General features: G+C 36.7%; 2 protein-coding genes across 3 annotated transcripts; both read right to left on the bottom strand.

The window, feature by feature from the left end:
• Nucleotides 1-470: 470 nt before the first annotated feature.
• LOC126634327 (acetyl-CoA acetyltransferase, cytosolic 1) lies at nucleotides 471-4,632 on the bottom strand. The gene is made up of 14 exons (XM_050304819.1): nucleotides 4,453-4,632; nucleotides 3,662-3,730; nucleotides 3,379-3,477; nucleotides 3,093-3,266; nucleotides 2,877-2,982; nucleotides 2,650-2,788; nucleotides 2,418-2,561; nucleotides 1,946-2,031; nucleotides 1,639-1,738; nucleotides 1,413-1,523; nucleotides 1,283-1,324; nucleotides 1,036-1,122; nucleotides 737-848; nucleotides 471-641 (listed from the first exon to the last, which is right to left on the bottom strand). The coding sequence occupies exons 1-13, from the start codon at nucleotides 4,592-4,594 to the stop codon at nucleotides 759-761; spliced, it is 1,389 nt and encodes a 462-aa protein (XP_050160776.1). The 5' UTR covers nucleotides 4,595-4,632; the 3' UTR covers nucleotides 471-641; nucleotides 737-758.
• Nucleotides 4,633-8,585: 3,953 nt separating this feature from the next.
• On the bottom strand, nucleotides 8,586-16,602 carry LOC126634324 (protein ACTIVITY OF BC1 COMPLEX KINASE 7, chloroplastic). Of its 2 annotated transcripts, none has more exons than XM_050304816.1 (18): nucleotides 16,207-16,602; nucleotides 15,054-15,633; nucleotides 14,768-14,911; nucleotides 14,510-14,635; nucleotides 14,210-14,297; nucleotides 13,979-14,072; nucleotides 13,773-13,866; nucleotides 13,622-13,676; nucleotides 13,394-13,485; nucleotides 13,034-13,204; nucleotides 12,760-12,816; nucleotides 12,564-12,647; nucleotides 12,157-12,241; nucleotides 11,984-12,045; nucleotides 11,813-11,887; nucleotides 11,542-11,646; nucleotides 11,322-11,463; nucleotides 8,586-8,689 (listed from the first exon to the last, which is right to left on the bottom strand). In XM_050304816.1, the coding sequence occupies exons 2-18, from the start codon at nucleotides 15,615-15,617 to the stop codon at nucleotides 8,616-8,618; spliced, it is 2,112 nt and encodes a 703-aa protein (XP_050160773.1). In that variant the 5' UTR covers nucleotides 15,618-15,633; nucleotides 16,207-16,602; the 3' UTR covers nucleotides 8,586-8,615. The 2 variants fall into 2 exon arrangements, with proteins under 2 accessions (XP_050160773.1, XP_050160772.1); XM_050304815.1 differs by lacking the exon at nucleotides 8,586-8,689 and adding an exon at nucleotides 10,890-11,235 and having other exon boundaries at nucleotides 16,207-16,593.
• Nucleotides 16,603-25,100: the final 8,498 nt, after the last annotated feature.

Raw genomic sequence — 25,100 nt, 5'->3', positions numbered from 1 at the left:
CTCTTCAGTTGAACGTCTTAACAGTTGTGAAAATAAAATTTAAAGATTTTACCCGAATATTTACAGGACTATTTTCATGATCTGATCATTCATCAACTACGTCACAGCAACGGTCCATCAAAATTAAGAATCAAACTCATTACGTATTTATGTAAGATATACGATGAATGATCGCGATCACGAAATCCTCAGAATTCTTAAGAAAATGATCCGATGAGGATCCTTATATAGTATAGTTCAGGATTATGTGTAGTATAACTGTATAACCAATTCACGTATAACAAAATGCGTAAATTGATTATCATTGTTAGACAATAAAGTATAAACTCATCATCCTCTCATATCATAAGCGCTGAATTACTTGTACAATTTAGTACAGGCCATTAGCTCCACATCATTGCTCGGTACCACGCATCCAACCCAAAACATGTACAGCATGTGAGAGAGAGAGAGAGAGAGAGAGAGAGGGATGGTGAAACTGAACTGTATTGGAAATATACTTCTTCTAAAATCTAAATACATTTGTAATTTATTGGGGAAGCAAATCAAGTACAAAAGCAGAATAAATTGCACAACCGGGAACTTTGCTTGTGGCGGTTTCATCTCTCACACGAAGAAGGTTTGACCTCAGCGATTCTGGACTGAAACACGAGTCATGTAAACTGATAAGCTAACTCACATTTAGAAGATATCCATCAAGTATCAGAAAAAATGACATGAAACGCGCCAATATTACCAGTTAGTGACTTGAAACTAGCTTACAAAAGCTCCAAAACAAGAGCAGATGCACCTCCTCCGCCATTGCAAATACCAGCAGCACCGTATTTCCCGTTCTTCTGCTTGAGCACCTACAATAGGGTTGCACTCTGAATAAGGGATTTGAAAGAAAAGATATCGTTCGATAGTTAAATAATTCCAGGTAAGTTAGAACGGAAAGGAGAGGTGCGGGAGAGTAGCAAAAGTAAATCAGAGCCTGTTCGTTCTTCAAGTTTAAATATTATCTTTTCTTTTAAAAGAATAGGAAGTGAAATATACCCCTAAAAGAGTGACCAAGATACGAGCTCCACTGCAACCAAGAGGGTGTCCCAACGCTACAGCTCCACCATGCACATTAACTTTTTCCTGAAATGAGAACGGAAAATGAGTTAAGGCAAGACGAACAAATGCGAATTCCTGTGCTACTAAAAGCCTGACGGAAGGAGTTGAGACTGCTTCATCAACAAAAAGTTAAATGCAACTCATTCTAAGCATTCAATCAGAGAGAGAGAGAAAGAGAACTCACTGGGTTAAGTCCAAGAAGTTTCTGATTTGCAAGAGCCACAACCTGCACACATAAAATCGCTCCAATTAATATTGGCAGCCTTGAGATGCTACCCTATTTAAAAAGATTGCCACAAACTGCGATAGCTTACGGCAAAGGCTTCATTAATTTCATAGAAGTCAATTTGAGAAGCTTCCAAGCCAGCATTTGAAATAGCTTTTGGAATTGCAAGAGCCGGAGCTGTTGTAAATAGTTCTGGTGCCTGTGCAGTTTATCTCAGGTAAGCATAGTGGTATGAATGGTAATGAAAACAAAAATGCACTTTCAACTTCCAAGCTCTACAATCTTGTTCAGATAAACAAAAACTTGTACAGTACCTGAGCAGCATCAGCGTATCCACTGATCTTGGCGATCACTTGTAGCCCAAGCTTTAATACCTTCTCCCCACTTGCCAAAACTAATGCTGCAGCACCATCACTATTGATAAAAGGAATTTCAAATTTCAGAAACACTTCCATTGTAAGACATGTGAAACCGAAATGAAGGTGGTTCCATCAATTAAAAATCAAACCAATGACAACTTAGGAAATGACTTTTGTGCTCATTTAAGTAAACGAATGTAAACAACAAATTATTAGATGAAGGGGATTAAATAACAATTACAGAAATATATAAACTAATAACCTGATACTAGAAGCATTTCCGGCAGTCACAGAACCTCCACTCTCCTTAAAACTTGGTCTCAGCTTCCGCAATTTGGCAGCATCAAACTGACATCATAACAAAGCAAAGAATAAGGACATCTGAGATGGGTGAACTCAGAGAATGTGATTCAGATATATCCTAGACTCCTATAATATGAGATATTTTTTACGATCACTTAGCAACGATGGATTTAACGCAAAAATAAAGTCGTAGATTAAACTTTGTAGAATGCACTTCCCCACCCCTTCTTCCTCTATATACAAATAAGAATTCTGGCTAAACAAAGTGCAAAAGATAAAAAAGTGATATCTCTACTGTGAAGCATTGAAACTATCTACTCTAAAAACTGGCATTCATGTTAGCAGGGTGTACTGATGGAGATTTTATATTGTGCAAGAAAAACATAAATTTGCTAAGGTGTCTAACTGATACAAGCACGATTTATTATTACCTTGCCTAGACCTTCATCTTTATCAACAATGGTGGATGGTCTTCCCCTTCCTCCAGAAACTTCTACTGGAACAATCTCCCATGAAAAGGCATCACAGCCTTGGGCAGCAATACCACGCTCGAAGCTCTGAACAGCAAAGTTATCCTGCAGTTGGCCACAAATAAATATATGAATAATCTTGTATGATGGTGAATGTGCTATATTAGAATGCACCAAAGGGCTTATATTTTACCTGGTCCTCCCTTGTAACTGAATGCTGATCAGCACATAATTCAGCGCACACTCCCATGCCATAATCATTATAGACATCCCACAGACCATCCTTCAGCATTCCATCAACAAGAGAATCATGTCCAAGTCGAGATCCTTTCCTGGATTTTTATTTTTGTATCCCATCAGTGCCTGTTGAAGTTTCATTTTAAAGTCTAAAAGAGTCATGAATCGGACGAAGTAACTAACCTTGCTTCGGCAAGATACTTGGGCACATTTGACATGCTTTCCATGCCACCAGCCACAACAACGTCATTGATGCCCAACTGGATGCTTTGTGCTGCGAGCATAGTAGCTGCAATAACCGAAATCAAATTTGTGTTATTCTAATATCATTTTTCCTACCGAAAATGAAAATTCATTGTTGAAAGAGAAAACAAAGTAGAAACAGCGAAGGTGCTGCACCTTTCAACCCTGATGCGCAGACTTTGTTAACAGTGGTACAGATTACTGAATTGGGGATTCCTGCACCTAATGCAGCTTGTCTAGCAGGAGCCTGCCCCAAGTTTGCACTGAGAACATTGCCAAAGAAAACTTCTTCTACAAGTGCTGGATCAACATTTGCCCTCTTAAGAGCAGCTGCAGGTTGACAAAGGGGAATATGAAAAATCAGACGATGCTAAATATTAAAAAGTATAAGATAAAAAACGAGAAACATTATCCGCTTAAGGAAGTAGGAGATATTGCTCACCCTCAATAGCTATAGACCCAAGCTTGGTGGCTGGTACAGATGAAAGTGCCCCAAGAAATGCACCCATTGGTGTTCTTGCAATACCAACGATGCAAACATCTACATTATGATCAATAAACATGGAAACAAATTTGAAACTTAGAAAACCAGTGTTCCAAATAAATCTAATTTTCAAATACAGTGATTATTTGTTGCAACCACCATAGATTCTACTGCATCACCTTCGCCACGAAATTAACAAAATCCTATGACTTTAGAAAGAAAAAAACAGGTAAACAAAAACCTCTAGGGTTGATTGAATCGGAACATGCTTCTGCAGAAACTGGAGCCATTGTTACAAGCAAATGGAAATCTGCAATAATTACAAGGTACTCAGTTAGTGAATCAAAATGAGCAACAAAATAGAATCCATAACAGAGTTCCATGTTGAATTACACGTATAACAAAATGAAGGATCGAAATAAACCATTAAATGTTCAAAATTTAGAGGGAAAACTGACAAAAAATAACAAACGGCTTTGCTTGTTATTTTCTTTTTACATAAACTTATTATAATCATTATTGTTCTCATAAATTCCCCAACAATCAAACGGTAATTCCAGAAAGTAAAAGAGCAATGTTCCATGTACCACTTAAAATAAGTAATTTGTTCTGGCTATTGAAACAAGGGTACTAATAAATTCTGACTTTTGTCCAAATTCTAAGTTTATTTCCCTACTCCAAACATAGTATTAGTATGAAACATTCTGGAAAATCATAGAAAAAACCAGCCACCCAATTCAATTCCACAACACTACAACCAATGCCAAGTTCTTTCTTTTTCCTCTGGAACCAAACAGTAAGTGCGTGATTTTTCACCAGAGCTAGATCTATCATCAGCAAACAAACAAAGCATGCACAAAATATCATCACAGTTCTTCAAAATTATCGACAAAATCACAGATCCTAATCAATCCAACGATGCAAATGCTAAGAAAAACAAAGCAACGTTAAGAACGATCGCACGGATGAATGGAGCGAGTAGTGAGCTGCGATCAGAGAAAAAATCGAGAACCAGAGAGAGCAAATTGCTACCTTTTGGGTTCGGGAAGTCGGTGGGAGGAAGAAGAAGACTGACTTGCAAGTCTCTGAATTGGTGCTGATCTGCTGCAAATGCAAAAGCACGGCTGCTGTTATTATATAGTAGGGGAGAGAGCTGACGAGCTGCCGAGCACATGAATTTTGGAGGTGGAATTACCAAAATACCCCTGAAGAATGAAGGGCCACTTTAATCATTTTTTAATTTTGTTTCCCCTTTTGGCTTTTACTTGATGTGTAGCTATCAAAAATGCCCTGATTAAAATAAAAACTAATGAAAATGATTTGAAATCTTTGAATTTTAATAATAAGGACAATATAAAAGGTAAAGTGAATAGTACCAGGTTTGACTTTTTAGTGTAAAAATATGATTTTTCATTAAAGTGAACAATACCACGAGTTTTTCGTTAAAACTTCCTGATTAAAATGTTCAGATGAAAATATTGAATTTAAAGATTTTCTGAAAAAATGAAAGAGTCCCACTTATTGGGGCAGTTTTTGTTGTTTATTTCTTTGAATATTTAAAACAACTATGAAAATATTTGAAGTAAATTACAGAATGGGTTTCTAAAAAATGTCAATTGTGACATACGTTAGCGGGTAATAAGAACTAAAAACTCCTAATGTTATTTTTATATTAAGAATTGTAAAAAATTAATAATGTTATTATGTTGGATAAATGTTAATATTATTATAAGGTGATCTTGAGTCTTGACAACACATTTAGTAAAAGAAAAAACTAAACAGACCCATAGTCCATTGGTTATATAATTAAGAGAGTGTACTTAATACAAATGATTTATAGTTCTAGTGGTTAATAGCATTATTAAGTTCCACTTTCGATATCATTTGTATCAAAAAACAAGAGATGCTTAACAAGTAATGTTTTTTATGAATTGTTTATGTGGGGATTTGGTCCATTTAGATGTGTGTGCGCTTAAGGAGCCAAGTTTGACAAAGATCGTAGATGTGAGACCTACTATAATTATTATAACTATTATTTTGTTTGTTGTGAGCGGGGGGAAATACAAAATGGTCAACTAAGGAGAGCTCTAAATTTTGCTGCAAACTACACAAGGGATATTCTTCAGATCCCTTCCTCCTAATTTATCAAATCAGTGGATTCGTGTTATACAAATTTGATTCATTTGCTGAAGTTATTATAACTTTTAAAATATATCTCTATTTATAGCCGTTAGATCAAATTTTAATGGTACAATATCTTTGATTTGGTGGATTAGGAGGAAGGGATCCGGAGATCCCTTTCCGCCAACTACCTCAAATTCAGATGGTTTTAATTTTTAATTAATTGGTAAGAAAGATGGCTCACTAACCTACGCTTTAATTTTTAATTAGTTGATTCTCGCCGAATCCTTTTCTTAGGGATCATAGGGATCCCGTAATCGTGACCATTCATCGTATATCGTGTAGTCAGAAATCATTTCAAAATTTTAAATTTATAATTAAATATAAATAATACCTAACAAAAACGAATCGCACGATGAACAATCACGATTATAGGATCCCTGTGATCCTTTTCCGGTAAAAATGATGCATATATTAATTTTACATAATCGTATAGGAGAATATTATATTTTGTAATGGATACAACTCCTGCATCATTTTTTGGTTTAAAGAATAAAAAGGTATTTTCGCACACATTTTTTTTCGTTCTTTGCACATTTATGTTTCTTTGTTTTTATTTTAAATAAAAATAAGATAAAGGAGAATCGGGTGATGAAGATAAACAAGAGAGTACAGAAGAAAAAAAAAATAAGCGTACAAAAATCATTTCTTAAAAAGAATAATAGCTATGTTAAAGAAATTAGTATGTGCGTGTGATGATCGCAATTAAGCAAAAAGGCATTGAGTAATTTGGAGTATGTGATGAAATCCCAGTTACTCGTTTCAATGTTATGACAAAGTGTATAAGCCGTCCTAGCCTCGCTTGTTATCGACAGAAAGCAAGACTATGATACCTTATCATTATATCTATATGTATTATGTATATAGCGGCTAAACTTTTACCAACTTGAGTATGTTGATTTAGTAATAATTTAATAAGCTAAGTTGGTGGCAATCATTGTTAACTTAGTTGGACTAAACTAGAAATAATAGTATTATGGAGTTGAAGTTGATTTTGGTAGTGATGAGTTCAAGTGTTCAACAATGTCCACCCCGAAATAAGTAATTGAATTTGGACTATGATTTATGAACAAAAAAGAAATCAAGTTAGTTATAATTAAAAGAGACAAAATATTGAATTGTGAAATGATTTAGTATGAACATGACTGCTGACTTTGTAGATGGATAGTGATATTCACATTTCTATTTTTATCTCATACACATTCTTATTACTTTTTTGTTATTGATCTTCTTCAATTCATTTAATCCGGCAACCGAAAATTGAGAGAAATTTAAGAAGTAAAAATGAGTATGTAAATAACACTACCTTTCTAGGTATACTTTGAAATATAGATGGTCAAGTCAACCACCAATGACCAAATGAGTACATATCTCACTACTACCATATATATATATATATATATATATAACACAAACGATATTTTTTTCTCTACATTATAATGAGATAAAAAAAAAAGTTTAAACTCGACACACAATGAATTTATAAAAATAAGCTAAAACAATCCGCTACTTGCATAAATAATAGTTCACACACATTTAGGACAAAATTAATGAAATTTGGGTAGCTAATAGTTCATTGTTGTCGTGCATTTTGATGAAAATGATAATGTTATTCACACATTTATTTTGACCTCCCACACACTTTTGATAATCTTCTACAATTCATCTTCTTCAATTTATTCGCTTTAACGACTGAAATTTAAAATAAATATGTAAAAAATAAAAATATGCATGTGGATAGCACCACACATATATGAAATGCTAAACATTACAAAATTTGGGGATGATGAAAGACTGGGTAAAAGTTCACCAACCACTAAATTATATTGTATAGTTTATGCAACCCTTGTTGACTCCAATAATTCAAATGTCGTTTGTCCCTTTTCTGCAACTTTTACTTCAGCAAGCACTGATGTGCTGCCTTTTTATTTTTTTAATTTCACATTTATGTAGTTGAAAGTATGGCTGCTCTAAGCCAAAAAACAAAATGCCACTTGGTCCACTCCACACATTACGCTTGTATGCTATACATTTCTCTAACTTATGGAGCGTAGCCAATGGTTCAAAATATCTAGTCGAAGCTGATATTGACATTTTAAAATTATCGTCATACATTTTTGCATGTGTATATTTTCTCTTGTGCTTTTACAAGCATTAAGTGTTGCATCATGAAAATTTTGAATTATCGATAAAATTCTTTAGAAGTAAAAATAAAAAATCTTCTTTTCGCTCATGTTATCGTTATTCAGTAGTACGATCTGGTGATATTTCTCTTCACTTGGGAGTGAGAGGTCTTATATTTGAATATCGTGGATGACGAATTCGATATCAAATTAGGTTGTTCATTGTGTGACTTAGCCAAACTTTCTTTTTCCCTATTGTAGAAATATCAATGTACTAAAAAAAAAAGATAACCAAATCATATCTTTGAAGCTTTCCCTATTATAAAAATATCAATGTACATAAAAAAAAAACAAAATAAAAAAGATAACCAAATCAAATCTTTGAAGCTTTCCTTATTGAAGGCTAACGTAATTAAGCAAGAAATCGCCCTCAAATCCCATCAAGAATTGATAATTCAAAGATATTATTAATTAAATAATATCTTCACGATTATTTCAAATAATATCTTCATGATTATTTCTCAAGTATATTCAACGGACGACACATATTAGCCAACTAAACGTCGACACATTACATAGCAATCCCTACAAAGAAGCTCTTGTATTTAATATTTCTAAACTTTAAAAAATTAAACATTTATAATAAATTGATCGCCTCCTTGTACAGTCACCAATTGCTTGTACATATACAGGGCTCAAATTTCTGAGGCACCCTTTACTATTTTCATGTTTGTGTGTATGGTATACAACGCATACAACTCTTGTGTATGCATAAAAAAAAAAAAAAACTGGCGTATATGAAGCTGATGAAGAATTAGAGGGATGAACGAGAAACGAGATGGACGCTATACTGCAACGGCAAGACGGGTTTCTAGATTTTCTGTTGAGACATTAAATCATCTTCTCGAATTTATCAAGTTTGTCCACCCTCTGCATAGACCTAGCTAACAGCGTGAAGAAGATTCCTGCAAAGTGTCGAAAGCTTTGATGAATGCAACGAAATGGACCGGAAACTGGACAGATATGTAAAACCTCATATCTCTCTCATTTTTGCACTAAATTCCACGAAATTTTCACCAAAATGAAGCTTACAACACAAGGAACAAAACCTTACCAAATTTGGGACCTGAAATACTCGAGAATTTGTCAGAGATCCTTTGATAATCCGGCCAAACTTTGAACTCGTCGATCTCGACTTCCCAACGTCCAATTCACCTCGTTTTTCTTCTCCGAGCTTTGTGGAGAAGTCCTAAAGTTTCCTAGAAGCTAAAAAACCACTGAAACCTTCACATTTACGTGTGCATGAACAGTGCACCAAACTGGGTATCTCGGGTTCTTAGGAAAACGAGGGTTTCACGTCCAAAGAAAGGTATGGTTGTGATCCTTAGCTTGCCAAGAACTCAAAGACACCAACTTTAGCCTCAATCCGTGAGTGATCAAGGGGTTTTGAAACTGGTCCGAACGTTGTACGGAAAATGGAAAAGAGTGTCAACGGGAGAGAGGGAGAGTGTGTGTCCATGTGGGTCACCAACCAAAACCAACAAACTAAGTCCCTTTTTTTTTTGTTCCCTTAGTTCTAAAAATGTCGTACCCAGTACACAAGGCTCCCGCTTTACGCAGGGTCTGGGAGAGGTGAATGTCGGCTAGCCTTACCCCCATTTATGAAGAGGCTGCTCCCAAGTCTCGAACCCGATACCTACCGCTCATGGGCAAAGGCACTTGCCATCGCACCAAGTGCGACCTCTACCCTTAGTTCTAAAAACTTAGGAAAATAATGGATAGATCCAAAACCTAAGTACACAATACACACAACACATTTTAACGTCCAAGGGTATTTTAGTAACTTCCACATTCGAGACCAATAACATTACAAAATTCCGGGACGGGCTGTCACATGCATAAATAATAGTTTGCACACATTTAGGACAAAACTAATGAAATTTGGGTAGTTAATAGTTCATTGTTGCCGTGCATTTTGATGGAAAGGATAATGCTATTCAGGAGCCTATTTTTACCTCCCACACACTTTTGATAATTTTTTGCAGTTCATCTTCTTTAATTTATTCGTTTTAACATTGAAATTTGAAAGAGAGATATGTGCAAAGTAAAAATATGCATAAGAATAGCACCACACATATATGAAATGCTAAACATTGCAAAATTTGGGGGATGAAGAAAGATTGGGTAAAAGTTCACCAACCACCAAATTATATTACATAGTTTGTGCAACCCTTGTTGACTACAATAATTCAAATGTCGTTTGTCCCTTTTCTGCTACTTTTACTTCAGCCAGCACTGACGTGCTGCCTTTTTATTTTTTTAATTTCACATTTATGTCGTTGAAAGTATGGTTGCTCTAAGCCAAATGCCACTTGGTCCACTCAACACGTTACGCTTGTATGCGATAGATTTCTCTAACTTATGGAATATCGTAGTCGAAGTTGATATTGACATTTTAAAATTATCTTCATATATTTTTGCATGCGTATTTTCTCTTTTGTGTTTTTACAAGCAATAATGTTGTATCATGAAAATTTTAAATTGTCAATAAAATTCTTAAAAAGTAAAAATTAAAATATTTCTTTTCGCTCATATTATTAATCTAATATACCACGTTATCAGAATGAAATTCTTATATGTTATATTTGTTAGATTGTTGATCTGAATCGTTATAGAATATTGTGGAGTAAAAAATAATCTAGAAAATCATTGAGCTGACATGTAAGCTTTTATTGCAGGACATAATAATGCCTCATTAAATTGATGAGGCCCACATCCGTTTCATACGCCACTCAACCTTCAAGAAGACTTGAGTTGCTGAATACGACTCACTCTTATGCCCATGGCCAAGAAAAAAAGTTGTATTAAAGATAGGATTAGTAACCAAATCATATCTTTGAAGCTTTCCTTATTGAAGGCTAACTTAATTAAGCAAGAAATCACCCTCAAATCCAATCAAGAATTTCTTGGGATAATTCAAAGATATTATTAATTAAATAATATCTTTAGGAATATTTCTTAATTATATTTAAGATATTCTAGCATCTTAAAGATACTTTCCTACTGCATCCAACGGATAACACACCTTGCCCAACTAAACGTACACATTGCATGGCAATCCCTACAAAGAAGTTCTTGTATTTAATATTTCTAAAATTAAAAAAATTAAAAATTAAAAATTTATAATAAATTTGTCGCCTCTTTGTACAGTCACCAATTGCTTATACATATACAGGGCACAGATTTCTGAGGCACTCTTTACTATTTTCATGTTTGTGTGTATGGTATACAACGCATACAACTCTTGTGTATGCATCCAAAAAAAAAAAAAAAACGGGCCTATATGAAGCTGATGAAGAATTAGAGGGATGAACGAGAAACGAGATAGACGCTGTACTGCAATGGCAAGACGAGTTTCTAGATTTTCGGTTGAGACATTAGATCATCTTCTCGAATTTATCAAGTTTGTTCACCCTCTGCATAGACCTAGCTAACAGCGTGAAGAAGATTCCTGCAAAGTGTCGAAAGCTTTGATGAATGCAACGAAATGGACAGGAAGGTGTGTTTATATCAAAGTTTTCTTGAGTAACAAGTTACCTGCGCCGATGAATGATCCATTTGCGAAAGCTTGGCTGCCTTGACTGCTCAAAGTGACCCCGAGGTTCACCAGGGTACCTCCCAAGACTGTATACATTGTCGCCATCTGTAGTATTGTTGCTTTTCGTGCAGCTCTTTCCGACTGCCAAAATGTAGTTTTACTCATGTTAATTGAACTTGTGCAGTTGTGTTTGTATACATAAAAGTTAAGATTGCATACCTCAAGTACCCGGACTCGGAGTTTCAGATCCCCTGATTCGAGCTCTTTCACAAACTCCTCTATTCGCTGAACTCTGTATGGCATCGACATGGTATAGCTTCTAGCCTAAAGTTACATGCACAAGAACGCTTAGTGCCAATAGGCCCAATACTGAGAAACATGTTGGTTTTTACTATTTTCCTGAACTAGAAATCGAACGAAGCAAATTTATTTGCTTAACAGAAACAAGAACAAGGAACTAAAGGAAGGAAAGAGAGTTAGGTTGCAGTACGTCATCTGCTTGCTTCCTTATATCGTTTACAAGCTGTGTCCCCGTACGCTGCTTCTGTCTTAAATCTAAAAGCTCCTGCATATAGCGTATAATATCAGCGATGTACTTCCAAACCATTGCTAAGGAACACACGAAATTGTCACGCGCAAATAGTAACTTATAGTTGTTAACCTGAGCATAAGGTGCAGCAATCTTCACGAAGGAAAAATCTTTATCGAGAATATAGCCTATACCTGAAACACATATTAACTTATGCTTATCAGATAATGTCATTGGACCGAAAACAAAATCCATTTTAACTCGGGAGAATATAGAATCAAGATTGAAAAGTTTTAATGTTGTACCTTCCAGGGTTGAGAATGCCCTTAAGACAAAAGTAAACGTGGATGGAAATCGGAATGGCTGATCTAGTGCTATTGCAAATAAATCCTGTGATTAAGAAAAGCCCCGTCACCAACTTTAGATTAAAAACAGAATATTTAGAACGAAAAGATAAAATGACTTGACATCTTCATCAGCTCAAAACACATGTAACCATCACCAGGACATCGTTTTGTAACTGAATTGCAGTCAATCTCATTGTCTGGTAGAAGAACCCGTTTCCACTGTTTCCCCCTTTTTCTAGCCCTTTTTATAAGAGCTAAAACCAGTAGCTTGGTTAGCCATGGTGCTACTGGGCATCTTCTTTAATAGCACGCAATCGTGTACACAAATGAGACAAGTTAACAAGTAAAAAACAGTATATGCATACCTCCCCAATTGCAGAAAACGTCTGCGACTGATCTGGTGTCTGGCTTAACAAATTGTCCAAAAAGTATTGAACGGATCTCCGTACCTAGAGATTGGGGGAAGAAAGTGTAAGACAGAGCACTAAATGTTTCTGAAAATCACTCTCTCAAGTGACTTCTCCCTTTAAAACATATAATGAGTACTGGGATGGTGCATACAGATGACAAATCTCCGGTAGGCTGAAGTGCTCCGAGATCAATGAGGCATCGCATAACCTGCGAGTGGCTTTTGTGAGATTAAACCTTTGCAGCAAGGCCAGACATGACGATATATTTTGTGTTCCTAATGAATTCAAATGCATGATTCAGGGCCATCCTAATGCTTAATAAGCAAAGTGAAAATGAATAGTTAATACACTTTCTACAAAAATAATAGATGATTAGTGTTTATATTTTAATCGGTTTCCTTCAGATTATGGCATAGAAAGCACACCTTTTTTGCATCTTTCTCGTATACAGAATAGAAAAGTTCAAGCAGTCTCTCCCGGGTGAAAGATTTAATATCTCCCATCATACCAAAATCATAATAGATCAGCGTTTCATCCACGTCAATGGCAAGATTTCCTGGATGAGGATCAGCATGGAAGAAACCGGTTTTGAGTATCTGCATGAATAGCAAAGTCCAGCTAATCAAACACTTGGCTAAGATAGTTAACAGTGAATTATGGTAATCAAAACAAAACAGACACAGTCAAGGAATAGATGCATCCATTCAGTACAAAATAGTCATCGCATTCATGTCAAGAAGAGCGTAGTCATGTCAGCTGGTTGATAGAAGAACGCATTTCCTGACCTGGATCAGGTATGCTTCAATAGCGCGTGATGAAATTTGAGCACGATTAAAACCCTGTGAATCTAGCATATCTAGCCGATTTATCTTAATGCCTGAAACAGAAGAAAGACTTCTCATTAAGGATTACCAACAAAAGAAAATTGACACTGGACCACATTAATCTACCGAGTGATTTTTATGAAAAACACAAGATCCGGACAAAACAAAAACATTAGTATAGAGTGAAACCTGGTACATACTCCAATGTCAACACCTTCATGGCGGTATAATCCCAAAAGACATTCTACAAAAGGGAAAGAAACATCGTCAAGATATAACTCAGAAAGACAGTACAAAGAGTGCAGTTTTAATTGTTGTAGCTCTGTGGCAAGAAACATACAGGTACTCGAACCCACTTTATATTGCGAAAGTCCCTGCGAAACCTGTCAGCATTCTTCCCTTCATTTATATAATCAATTTCTTGATACAAAATCCTGCAATCCATGAAGGCCAGATATAATTCGAAGCATCAGAACTCGCATTATATGTAGATACGAAATTTCAATAAATGGTTAACACAGCAACTAAGAAATGCGTATTGCATACGTGGCACATTCTTCATAAATACCGATCCAGTCTCTTGTTGGACCACCAAGGGTTTCACTGTTCTGGAAATACTCGGCAATTAGCTTCAAATTTTCTGGCAGTAAGAAGAAATAGGTTAGAGATATAACTAAAACTACTAAGTTCAAATTAGTGATATCAAACATCATCTAAGAAGTATGAGATGCATGTAAGGCTTGTCAGCCTAGCTTTATATCCAACGTATGTACTTACTTAAATCAATGTCAAAAAGCTTCTTGAGACCGGGCCTTTGAACTTTCACAACAACTTTCTCTCCGTTATGCAAGATAGCACGATGGACCTAAAGACACAACTCATCAATATCCAAACAAGGAAAAGTGCGTGCAATCATCTCGAATAAAAATTTCATATAGGTATTATGTGGAGGAGAAAATGAATATGTTCTTTTGACATTAATATAATTAAACTCAAATTCTGTGTTGTTTGATGTTTTAAGAATTCAAACATTGCAGCCCGACATCGTATAATGAAAACTAGTTAAGAACTAAGCACCTGACCAAGGCTAGCAGCAGCAATTGGCCGGTCCTCAAACTCCTTGAACAATACGTTGATGGGAGCTCCCAGTTCAGTCTCAATAAAGGCTCTTGCTTTTGCTGGTGAGAAGGCCGGCACCCTATCCTGTATAATTTCATAACAATCACATAAGGAAAAATCAGCAAAATTATCACGAACATTATTATGCAAATGCTGAGAGCCTACTTATAAACTAACATAATAAGTGTTGAAGAAGATAATGCCTATATTATGTACCTGTAACTTGGCGAGCTCGTCCACAAACTCACGCGGAAACAGATCTGATCTTGTCGAAGATAATTGTCCAAGTTTGATAAAAGTTGGGCCAAGCTGCAGTACACGCTCCCGGAGCCATGATGCAGTCTTTCGCCTTCTGTTTTTCTGAATGGGAGAGTTTGTACAAAACTTAAAACGGAACAAAAGAAACTAGTCCACAAAACCAACAAACTGAAGGGAGACTTGGCCTGGAATGAGATAAGTTGCAGGGGAAAAAGAGTAGCCACAGAAGAGTCCCAAAACCAACCTGCTTATCTTCTGTGAATCCTCCTACATATGCCCATTTTGCATTGTCCAACATGACACGCACCCGTAATGACAGAACAAATGACCATACATCTGCACTCCTTTGCCAAGAATTGTAATTTTCATTGGCCCAACTGAAGCCCTCATCCGAAGGCAAAACCTTTAGCTCCTCCATCGGGGGAAGTTCTTTAGTTGGTCGGGGTTTTTGTGTCTTAACCAAGCCCGGACTAGCATTTCTTCTAACTATACTTGCTCCATTAACAACCTGCTTTGTGCCATTCACTACCTCAACCTTATTTTTGGATGGGGATACCTCACTAGCTGGTACCATTTTCACAGCTCGTCCATTGACTCCCAATCTTGAGGATGAATCAGCCTGTCGCATTTGCACTTGAAACTTAAGAGACTGATCAGTACGAGGTATATTACTTGTCGGTCTCCCAGACTTAAGGGATTCATGAACTGAAACTGAACTTGAGAAACCAAGACCATCTGCTGTTTTCCCTTGATTTATCAGTTCCACATTGTGCCAATAGCATCTGTTTGTAGCAAGTACTGCAGCCATCTATGAATGCAGATACCTGCAGAACACAATGAAAATATAAACATGAACAATATTGTGAATTTGTAAAGTGCACAGATCCCAATTTGGCAATGAAGCAAAACAACATACAGATCTTCCTCAAAGCACAAATGAAAACCGAACCCGAAAAACATGAACATATATAATCATCAAGAGATAAATTTGGATCTGAAGATCCTTAGATAATGATAATGCTAATAGTTGTAAACCCTAACTAAATCAAGAGAACTGAATAAACTTCATCAGATGTACAGTTGAATTCAATCAAAACTGAAACAGCTTTGAAAACAAGGACAAGTGAGTCTCATATAAAACTCTTCACATTTTAATAATTTGATTACTGAAAACCAATTAAATCAACTCATCACTGTCAGAAACTGCAAGAAAGAACTAAAACAAAAAAAAATTGACATCTTTATACTTTGCATTTCCTTTGTTCTTCAAGCTTCACAAGAAATACATTGAAGTCAACTCCTCAACCAAAACAACAAAAAGCACAGAACTTTCTAATTACCATTTACTTTCCTCACAAACCAAAGAGAACCCAGATAAAAGCATCAAAAGTACTTACTCGGTAAGCAGTTAAACCAGAATCAGAACTCCAAATCCCTTCAGAACCGTTGAAATTTGAAAGTGCAGCTGCGGAGCAAAAACTTGATGGGGTTTTGACAGAAGAGAAAAACCAGTCAACAAGCACAGTACTATATTAGAAAAATGAAATGGAGAGGAGAAATTGGGAGGTATAAGGAAGAACAAAGAACGTGGGCGTAGTCCAAGTGATGAGGCGTGTCAGAGTTCCCAATTCTCTGCGTTTAAGTCACAGTGCTTGGTTTTTTGTTCTGGGACATTTGAGAGAATTGAGGTTAACGACAAAAACTGGGAAAATAAGGATCTTCGTCCCTTCAACTGGCGCCATTCAGTTGGTTGGTGCGTGTTGGACTTCCTAACATTTGGCTTCTCCTATGGCGTGGCAGTTTGTCTCTCTGGTATTTTCTGATTGGCTCTGCTCTCTTACTCCAAAGAGAGAAAAAAAAACAGAAAAATATCCGACACAAGTTTATGTGAGGAGTGAGGATTTTGCTTTGCTTGATGTGAAACCTAGTCCCAACCAATACGACTAATGTTCATGTGGTCATTTCAATTTTTAGTTTTGCTAAAGATTAAACTTTGTATCATATAGGAACATATCCAATCATACTATTTAACGCGAACATATTAATTATATATTGATGATACAATGATGACATAATATCAATACAATGATGATAATAACGACATAATAAACACTGATTATTTTTGTAACAAATTGTCAAAATATATTTATTTTACCTAATTGTCCAAAAAAAAAATTTTGAGCAAAACCTGGCAATATTTTACCAAAAAAAATTTAGCTTCGCGAAACATATGCTAATCACCGCATTCTTTCTAAGTAACAAAACGCACAACCTTATTTCTTGTACAAATTACATGGTTATAGCCTTGAATAAATACAATTAATTTTCAATTAGGGGATAGGTTGTCAATGATCGTGACATTTAGTTTTCATTTTGTCAATAAGGTTTTGAGTTCAATGAAGCATTTCGATCACATAATTAGCTACAAATCGTTTCTCAATAAGGAAAGAAATTGGAACACTGAGATGTTTGTTTTGAAGTTGTGGAGATCCAAACGGAACACGACTTTGAAAAATTGGGGTGCTGGGTAGTGGGGATGGGTTGACCACCCCCCATTTGCTGGTTTTGGATTCTCTCATTTGTGACTTGTGAGCTGTGATTTTGTATTAGACCAATCATCACTTCTATATATTATTTCTTAACCTAATTACCCACCTAACTTGCCACAACTTCTAGTCTCGAGTTTTATTTGATTTGAGCCAAATTTGTTTTTATTTCCTTTTGGTGACATAATTTTGTTTTATTTAGTGACAATTAACATATAAACAACGATAGGCCCTTTAAAGAAATCGATCTTCACTTTTTTTTTATTAAAAAAAAAAAGAGATTGGTTGTTGGACACACTCCACATCAAACTTCAACGATTCGAATTTTTTATTTTGTAAGTCTCGACTCATAGATCATTCTTACAAAAATTCAATTCAATCCGAAAACATTTTCCCATTTAATTGTCACGATAAAATTTAATGTTTCTTAGAACATAGTGTTGGCCAATTTCTTTGAACTTAATTAGATGTCTCAAATATTTTGAATTTGGCTAATATTTTGTAATGATGATCTATAAGATGTAACTTGAAAAATAGATGATTCGGATCGTTGAAATCTGATGTGGTATGATCCCCACAACAAGTGACGGATTCTGGATTTTAACATCGAGTGGTCACAATTTTAAAGCTCAAGAAAAAGAAAAAGACCAAAATGACATTGAAAAAATAAACTACAAACTACAACTTTTTATTCATAATCTTTGTGAAAACAACATTACATGTTTTCCCTAAAAAAAAAAAGAATTACAAGTTACAAAGATTAAATTTGTCCACGAAAAGTTTTCATACTCTGAAAATGTGTCATGATAGTTTCATTGTCAATACAATACAAGAAAAAACATATTTCTCAATGTAAACAGCTAAGCTATTATTTGACCATTGATCTTTCATTTTGTTGCAGAGTGGATTTTTTTTTTTTAAAGAGAAATGCTAAGGAGACTCTCAAAAGTAAAACTCTTTGCCACATTATGTTTTTTTGCACAATGTTCACCTTATGTTTTTTGCACAATGATTTATAATGTTGACACGAAAACTAACGTTAAACTATGAGATGGCAGATAGTCCATAGAGATCCCATTTTGAGACAATCTCCTTAACATTTTTTTTTCTTGAACAAACGATATTATCTACAGTAAGGAGAAAGAATGTGGGCTTAACTTTACAATGAACTAACAATAATGTGGTTCAAATTCGACGATCTAAGATCTTTCACTTACAGGTGTAGAGGAATTAAATACTTTGAATTTGGATTAAAAAACCTGTCCGCCGCCAAATTGGCTGGTATTGGGACCCAAGATCAGCGACAGCCTTGGAAAGAGTCCCTTAACCTCAAAACTTCGCCAAGGTAGGAAAGGTTTCCCATCTGCCAGTTTCCAACGAAGTTGATAAGGAAGAAATTCACTCCTTAGAATTAGATTCAATTATCACCCATTGGTGGCCCAAAGCAATAGCCAGCTCACAGCTATAGCCTTCGCCGTTGCCACATAAGGAGCCTTGATTGCATACCGAGCCGTAGCCACAAACTTTGTATCATATAGGAGCATATCCAATCATACTATTTAATGCGAACATATTAATTATATATCGATGACATATTGACTGTCACATCCCAGCCTGTGTCCACCACATCTCGGGCCCGTTCCACCACCGTAGCACGATATTGTCTGCTTTGGGCCACCATTCCCTAACAGTTTTGTTTCTGGGAACTCACGAGCAACTTTCCAGGGGGTCATCCATCCTCGGAGTGCTATGGCACCCTTCTCGCTTAACTTCGGAGTTCCTACGGAACCCGAATCCAGTGAGCTCCCAAAAGGCCTTGTGCTAGATAGGGATGGGAATATACATTTAAGGATCACTCCCCTGGGTGATGTGGGATGTTACAATCCACCCCCCTTAGGGGCCTGACGACCTCGTCGGCACACCACGGCCAGGGTTAGGCTCTAATACCATTTGTCATATCCCGGGCCGGATCCACCATATCCCGGGCCCGCTCTACCACCGTAGCACGATATTGTTCGCTTTGGGCTTACCATTCCCTCACAGTTTTGTTTTTGGGAACTCACGAGCAACTTCCGAGTGGGTCACCCATCCTCGGAGTGCTCTAACCTCCTTCTCGCTTAACTTTGGAGTTCCTACAGAACCCGAAGCCAGTGAGCTCCCAAAAAGCCTCGTGCTAGGTAGGGATGTGAATATACATTTAAGGATCACTCCCATGGGCGATGTGGGATGTTACAATCCACCCCCCTTAGGGGCCCGACGTCCTCATCGGCACACTTCTGGCTAGGGATTGGCTCTGATACCATTTGTTGCATCCCAGCCTGGGTTCACCACATCCCGGGCCCGTTCCACCACCGTAGCACGATATTGTCCGCTTTGGGCTTACCATTGCTTCACAGTTTTGTTTTTAGGAACTCATGAGCAACTTCCCAGGGGGTCACCCATCTTAGAAGTGCTCTGGCCCCCTTCTCGCTTAACTTTGGAGTTCCTACAGAACCCGAAGCCAATGAGCTCCCAAAAGGTCTCGTGCTAGGTAGGGATGAGAATATACATTTAAAGATCACTCCCCTGGGCTCTGGCCACCTTCTCGCTTAACTTCGGAGTTCCGACGGAACCCGAAGCCAGTGAGCTCCCAAAAGGCCTCGTGCTATGTAGGGATGAGAATATACATTTAAGGATCACTCCCCTGAGCGATGTGGGATGTTACATTGACGACATAATATCAATACAATGATGATAATAACGACATAATAAACACTGATTATTTTTGTAACAAATTGTCAAAATATGTTTATTTTACCTAATTGTCGAAAAAAAAGGAGCAAAACCTGGCAATGTTTTACGAAAAAATTTAGCTTTGCGAAATATACGCTAATCACCGCATTCTTTCTAAGTAACAAAACGTAGAACATTATTTCTTGTACAAATTACATGGTTATAGCCTTGAATAAATACAATTAATTTTCAATTAGGGGATAGGTTATCAATGATCGTGACATTTAGTTTTCACCTTTGTCAATAAGGTTTTGAGTTCAATGGAGCATTTCGATCACAAAACCTCGAATGCTATAACAAACGCTTTTCGATCACATAATTTTCAGCTACAAATCGTTTCACAAATTGGAACACTGAGATGTTTGTTTTGAAGTTGTGAAGCGGAACACAACTTTGAAAAATTGGGCTACTGGGTAGCGGGGATAGGTTGACCACCCCCCATTTGCTGGTTTTGGACTCTCTCATTTGTGACTTGAGAGCTGTGATTTTGTATTAGACCAATCATCACTTCTATATCATATTTCTTCCTAATTACCCACCTAACTTGCCACAACTTCCAGTCTCGAGTTTTATTTGATCTGTGCCTTTTTTTTAAATTTCCCTTTGGTTACATAATTTTGTTTTATTTAGTGACAATTAACATATAAACAACGATAGGTCCTTTAAAGAAAGCGATCTTCATTATATATATAGAAGAAGAAAAAAAGATTAGTTGTGGGATACACTTTACATCAAACTTCAATGATTCGAATTCTCTATTTTGTAAGTCTTGACTCATAGATCATCTTTGAAAAAATTCAGTTCAATTCAAAAACATTTCCCCATTTAATTGTCACGATAAAATTTAAGTTTCTTAGAACATAGTGTTCTGTCAATTTCTTTGACTCAATTAGATGCTTCAAATATTTTGAATTTGGCTAATATTTTACAAGGATGATCTATAAGGTGTAACTTCAAAAAATTGATGGTTCGGATTGTTGAAATCCGATGTGGTATGACCTCCACAACAAGTGGCGGATTCAGGATTTTAACATCGAGTGGTCCCAATTTTAAAGCTCAAGAGAAAAAGACCAAAATGACATTAAAAAAAATAAACTACAACTACAACTTTTTATTCATAATTTTTGTGAAAACAACATTACAAGTTTTCCCACAGAAAAAAAAAAAAAAAAAAACATTACAAGTTACAAAAATTAAATTTGTCCACAAAAAGTTTTCATACTCTGTAAACCGTGTTATGATAGTTTCATTGTCAATACAATACATGAAAAAACATATTTCTTAATGTAAACAATTAAGCTATTATTTGACCATTGATCTTTCATTTTGTTGCATAGTGGATTTTTTTTTTTAAAGAGAAATGCTAAAGAGACACTCAAAAGTAGAACTCTCTGTGAACTCTTTGCCACCTTGTATTTTTTTGCACAATGTTCACCTTATGTTTTTTGCATAATAATTTATAATGTTGACACGAAGACTAACGTTAAATTGTGAGGTGGCAAAGGGTCCATAGAGATCCCACTTTGAGACAGTGTCCTTAACATTTTTTTTATTGAACAAACAATATTACCTACACTAAGAAAAAAAGAGGTGAGCTTAATCTCACAATGAGCTAACAATAATATGATTCAAATTTGTGGATGCAAATTTCCGGCTTCTTCTTCTTGGACAAAATTGCACCTACAAAACAATTAACACCTTAGGTCAAGGCCAAGAGCCTCATGTGCCCATGATGAATGGGGGGTTTTGGCCAAAGAATCTCTGATGCCAAAGTTAGAATTTAGAGAGAAAAGTATTTGGAGAGTTTTTTGGGAGTTTTGCAAGAGTGTGGACCTAGTTTTTTAGAGAAAATGGAGTCCTATTTATAGAGCATGACCGGCCCTAGGGTATTTTTGGGGATGTAATGGATGATTTAATTGGTGATTAATGGATTAATTTAATCCATTAATTAGCCAATTAACCTCCACTTAAATGGAATGTTATGTAGGTTATAAAATAATTACCTAAGATGAGGATGGATGAGAATATCTTTGAAATTGTTACCTATTTTGGCCATTTTTGACTTGATTGACGGATGATTGTCCGCTGCTCGCGTGTAGAAATCCCGGTATGCCTCAAGGGTATTTTTGTCCTTTTTTACCAAAAAATTCACGTGTCGCCTTGTTATTATTTTTGGCTCCATAAAATTCATCATTAACAACCTAAGATATTTCACTTATCAGTGAAGAAGAATACTTAAGTGGTAGTATTTCTCCTTTTCAAATGCTTTGAATTAGGACTAAAAATGGTGCCGCTGCTAAATGCTCTTTCACGTGGGAAATGGGATTGGGTTGGAATTGGTGCAATGTTAACTTTACTTAAAAGTCATTTGGCTTTTATTTTTTATTTTTTGAATGCTTTGAACTTTTGAATTGAAAATGGTGCTGCTACTATATGCTCTTTCACGTGGTGGATCCGAAGGGTTTATTGTGGATGTAAATTTTCATATTTTTTTCTTTGACGAAAATACACCTGTAAAACAATAACATTTAAGATCAAGGTCAAGAGCTCGATGCACCCATGATGAATGAAGGGGCTTTGGCTGAAGAATTGCCGATACCAAAGTTAGAATTTGAGAGAGAAAGTATTTAGAGAATTTTTGGGAGAAAATGAACTTAGATTTTTGGAGAAATGATAGGCTATATATAGGGGGTGTGGCCGGCCCTATTTGGAGAAATAGGGACTGGCCACTTATGGTAGAAATTTGGCCTTAATATCTTGTGATTATTTTGGTAATTAATCAATTAATTAGGCAATTAATCCTAATTTAAAAAAAAATTGGGAGTTACCTTATGGGTGAGGATTTGATGAGGAGTGATGAGAGGGTTTTAAAAGAATACCAGTTTGATCACCCTTGACCTTGATTGAGCCGTTATCGTCAGTTGCATGTGCGTGAGAATCTTGATGTGCCTTAAGGGTAATTTTGTTATTTTTACCCAAAAGTCCACGCGTCGCCTCCATATTTTTCTTGATTATTTTTGGCTCCACAAATGCCCCCACACCTGCTAGGCTGCTTGTAGGAAAGGGCAGCAGGTATAGAGATCTTCAACTTTGATGCAGATTCCCACTTGGACTTGAAATTATATTATTCTAGGAAAGGGAAATAAATAGCCTCCAAAGCCTATTTAAGCCTACCTTAAGTAGGGGATTAAATCAACTTCGGAGGGCAATTATTTATCCCTACAAGAAAGAGAGAAAGCTAGATGATTTTTGTTCTTCCTCCCCTAACACTCTTCTTTGCTTGACCGTGCAAAGAACTGTCTTCCGTTGATTTCTTTGTTTTATCCGCGCCGCACCAATGTAAGAAAAACTTAATTTTCTTTGTCTTCTTCTTGGGTGGTGTTGCCACAGGGCAGCCGTCGGGTTGGTGTGGTATGTCGGCTGGTAGGGGCTAGGAGTTAACTTGGCATGGGTTGAAGAGATAGTGTGGCAGGGGCCACAACTTATGCTACTCAGCTTGACTGAAGCCAAAGGTTGGCTCAACATAGGTCGAGGAAGTGGCGTGGCATGGGCCATGGTTTGGGCTGCCACGTCTGGGTTGTTTGCCAAGAATAAGGAAACTACTTGAGTTTGATTTCTTAGTTGCCGTAGATGGAACAATCAAGGACGAAGCTGCCAAGATCGGAGTTGCTGAAGACGAAGTGTTGAATGAGCGAACTGTTGAGTGCGAAGTGGCTGTTGCCACCTGACCATTTGTTGTTTAGCTGGTCTTCTAGTATTCGATCTTTTAAGTTGTGTGGCCTTCTCGCACTGGAGAGCTTACCCATATGGGTATCGGGGAATTGGTTTACCTTTTCGCACTGGAGAGCAATTATTTTATCCTCTCGCACTGGAGAGTAGACCTATATGGGTATCAGAGAATTGGTTTACCCTCTCGCAATGGAAAACAATTAGTTTATCCTCTCGCACTGGAGAGCAGACCAGATGGGTGTCGGGGAATTAGTTTAGCCTCTTGCACTGGAGAACAATTAGTTTATCCTCTCGTACTGAAGCAGACTCATATGGGTGTTGGGGAATTAGTTTACCCTATAGCACTTGAGAGCAATTAGTTTATCCTCTCGCATTAGAGAGCAAACCTAAATGGGTGTCGAGGAATTAGTTTATCCTCTCGCACTGGAGAGCAAACCCAAATGGGTGTTAGTGAATTAGTTTACCCTCTTGCACTATAGAGCCATTAGTTTATCCTCTCTTACTGGAGAGCAGACCCAGATAGGGGTTTGAGCAGTTGTTGTAAACAGCAGTTGAGCCAGGCTTATGAATAACTTCTTGAATCTTTATTGAGAATAAAGAAATTGATAACTGTGTTGAAAGGTAGAAACTGCATAACAAACTAGATAATCCTCGGCTTGCGAGGTTTTGTTCGTCGACCTGCTTGAGACTTTAAACTTATTTGGAAAAGACCTAACAGGGTTTAGGGGGTGATGGAAACTTCCCCTACTTGTGCAGGCCGTGTCGTTGACCTGTCAAGATATTCGTCGCACCGGCCCTCATTTGTCAGCTTCTCAAGGTATTGCTCCCACTTCAGGCATCCGTTGGTAGTGTGGCCTGGTCCTTGATGGAATGCGTAATACTTTGTTTGATCCAGCCTGGTAAGATCGCCTTTCATAGGTGGCGGCAGTTCGAACCAAGGTTCATTCTTAAGCCTACGAAGAATTTGGCCTATTAAAATTGTGAACTTGGTGAATGTTTCGGGCGCTGACTCTTCTCTGGTCAAGGAACGCTTCATGCACTTATTTTTCGACTCATTTTTGTTAGACTGCTTGGCCTCATCCCATAGTGCATGCTTCTCTGCCAAAGCATATGAAGTTGTCAGGGTCAGTTTTTCTCCCATGATCAATTTTTCGAATAAAGGGTATTCGGTGGGAAACCCATTTCTGAATGCTGCTGTTGCTATGTCTTCGTTACAGCTAACAATCTTGGTCTTCTCCGCTTTG

This window comes from Malus sylvestris, chromosome 9 (assembly GCF_916048215.2).
Source record: "Malus sylvestris chromosome 9, drMalSylv7.2, whole genome shotgun sequence".
NCBI classification, from domain to species: Eukaryota; Viridiplantae; Streptophyta; class Magnoliopsida; order Rosales; family Rosaceae; genus Malus; species Malus sylvestris.
This window is presented reverse-complemented; position numbering and strand designations above follow the sequence as displayed.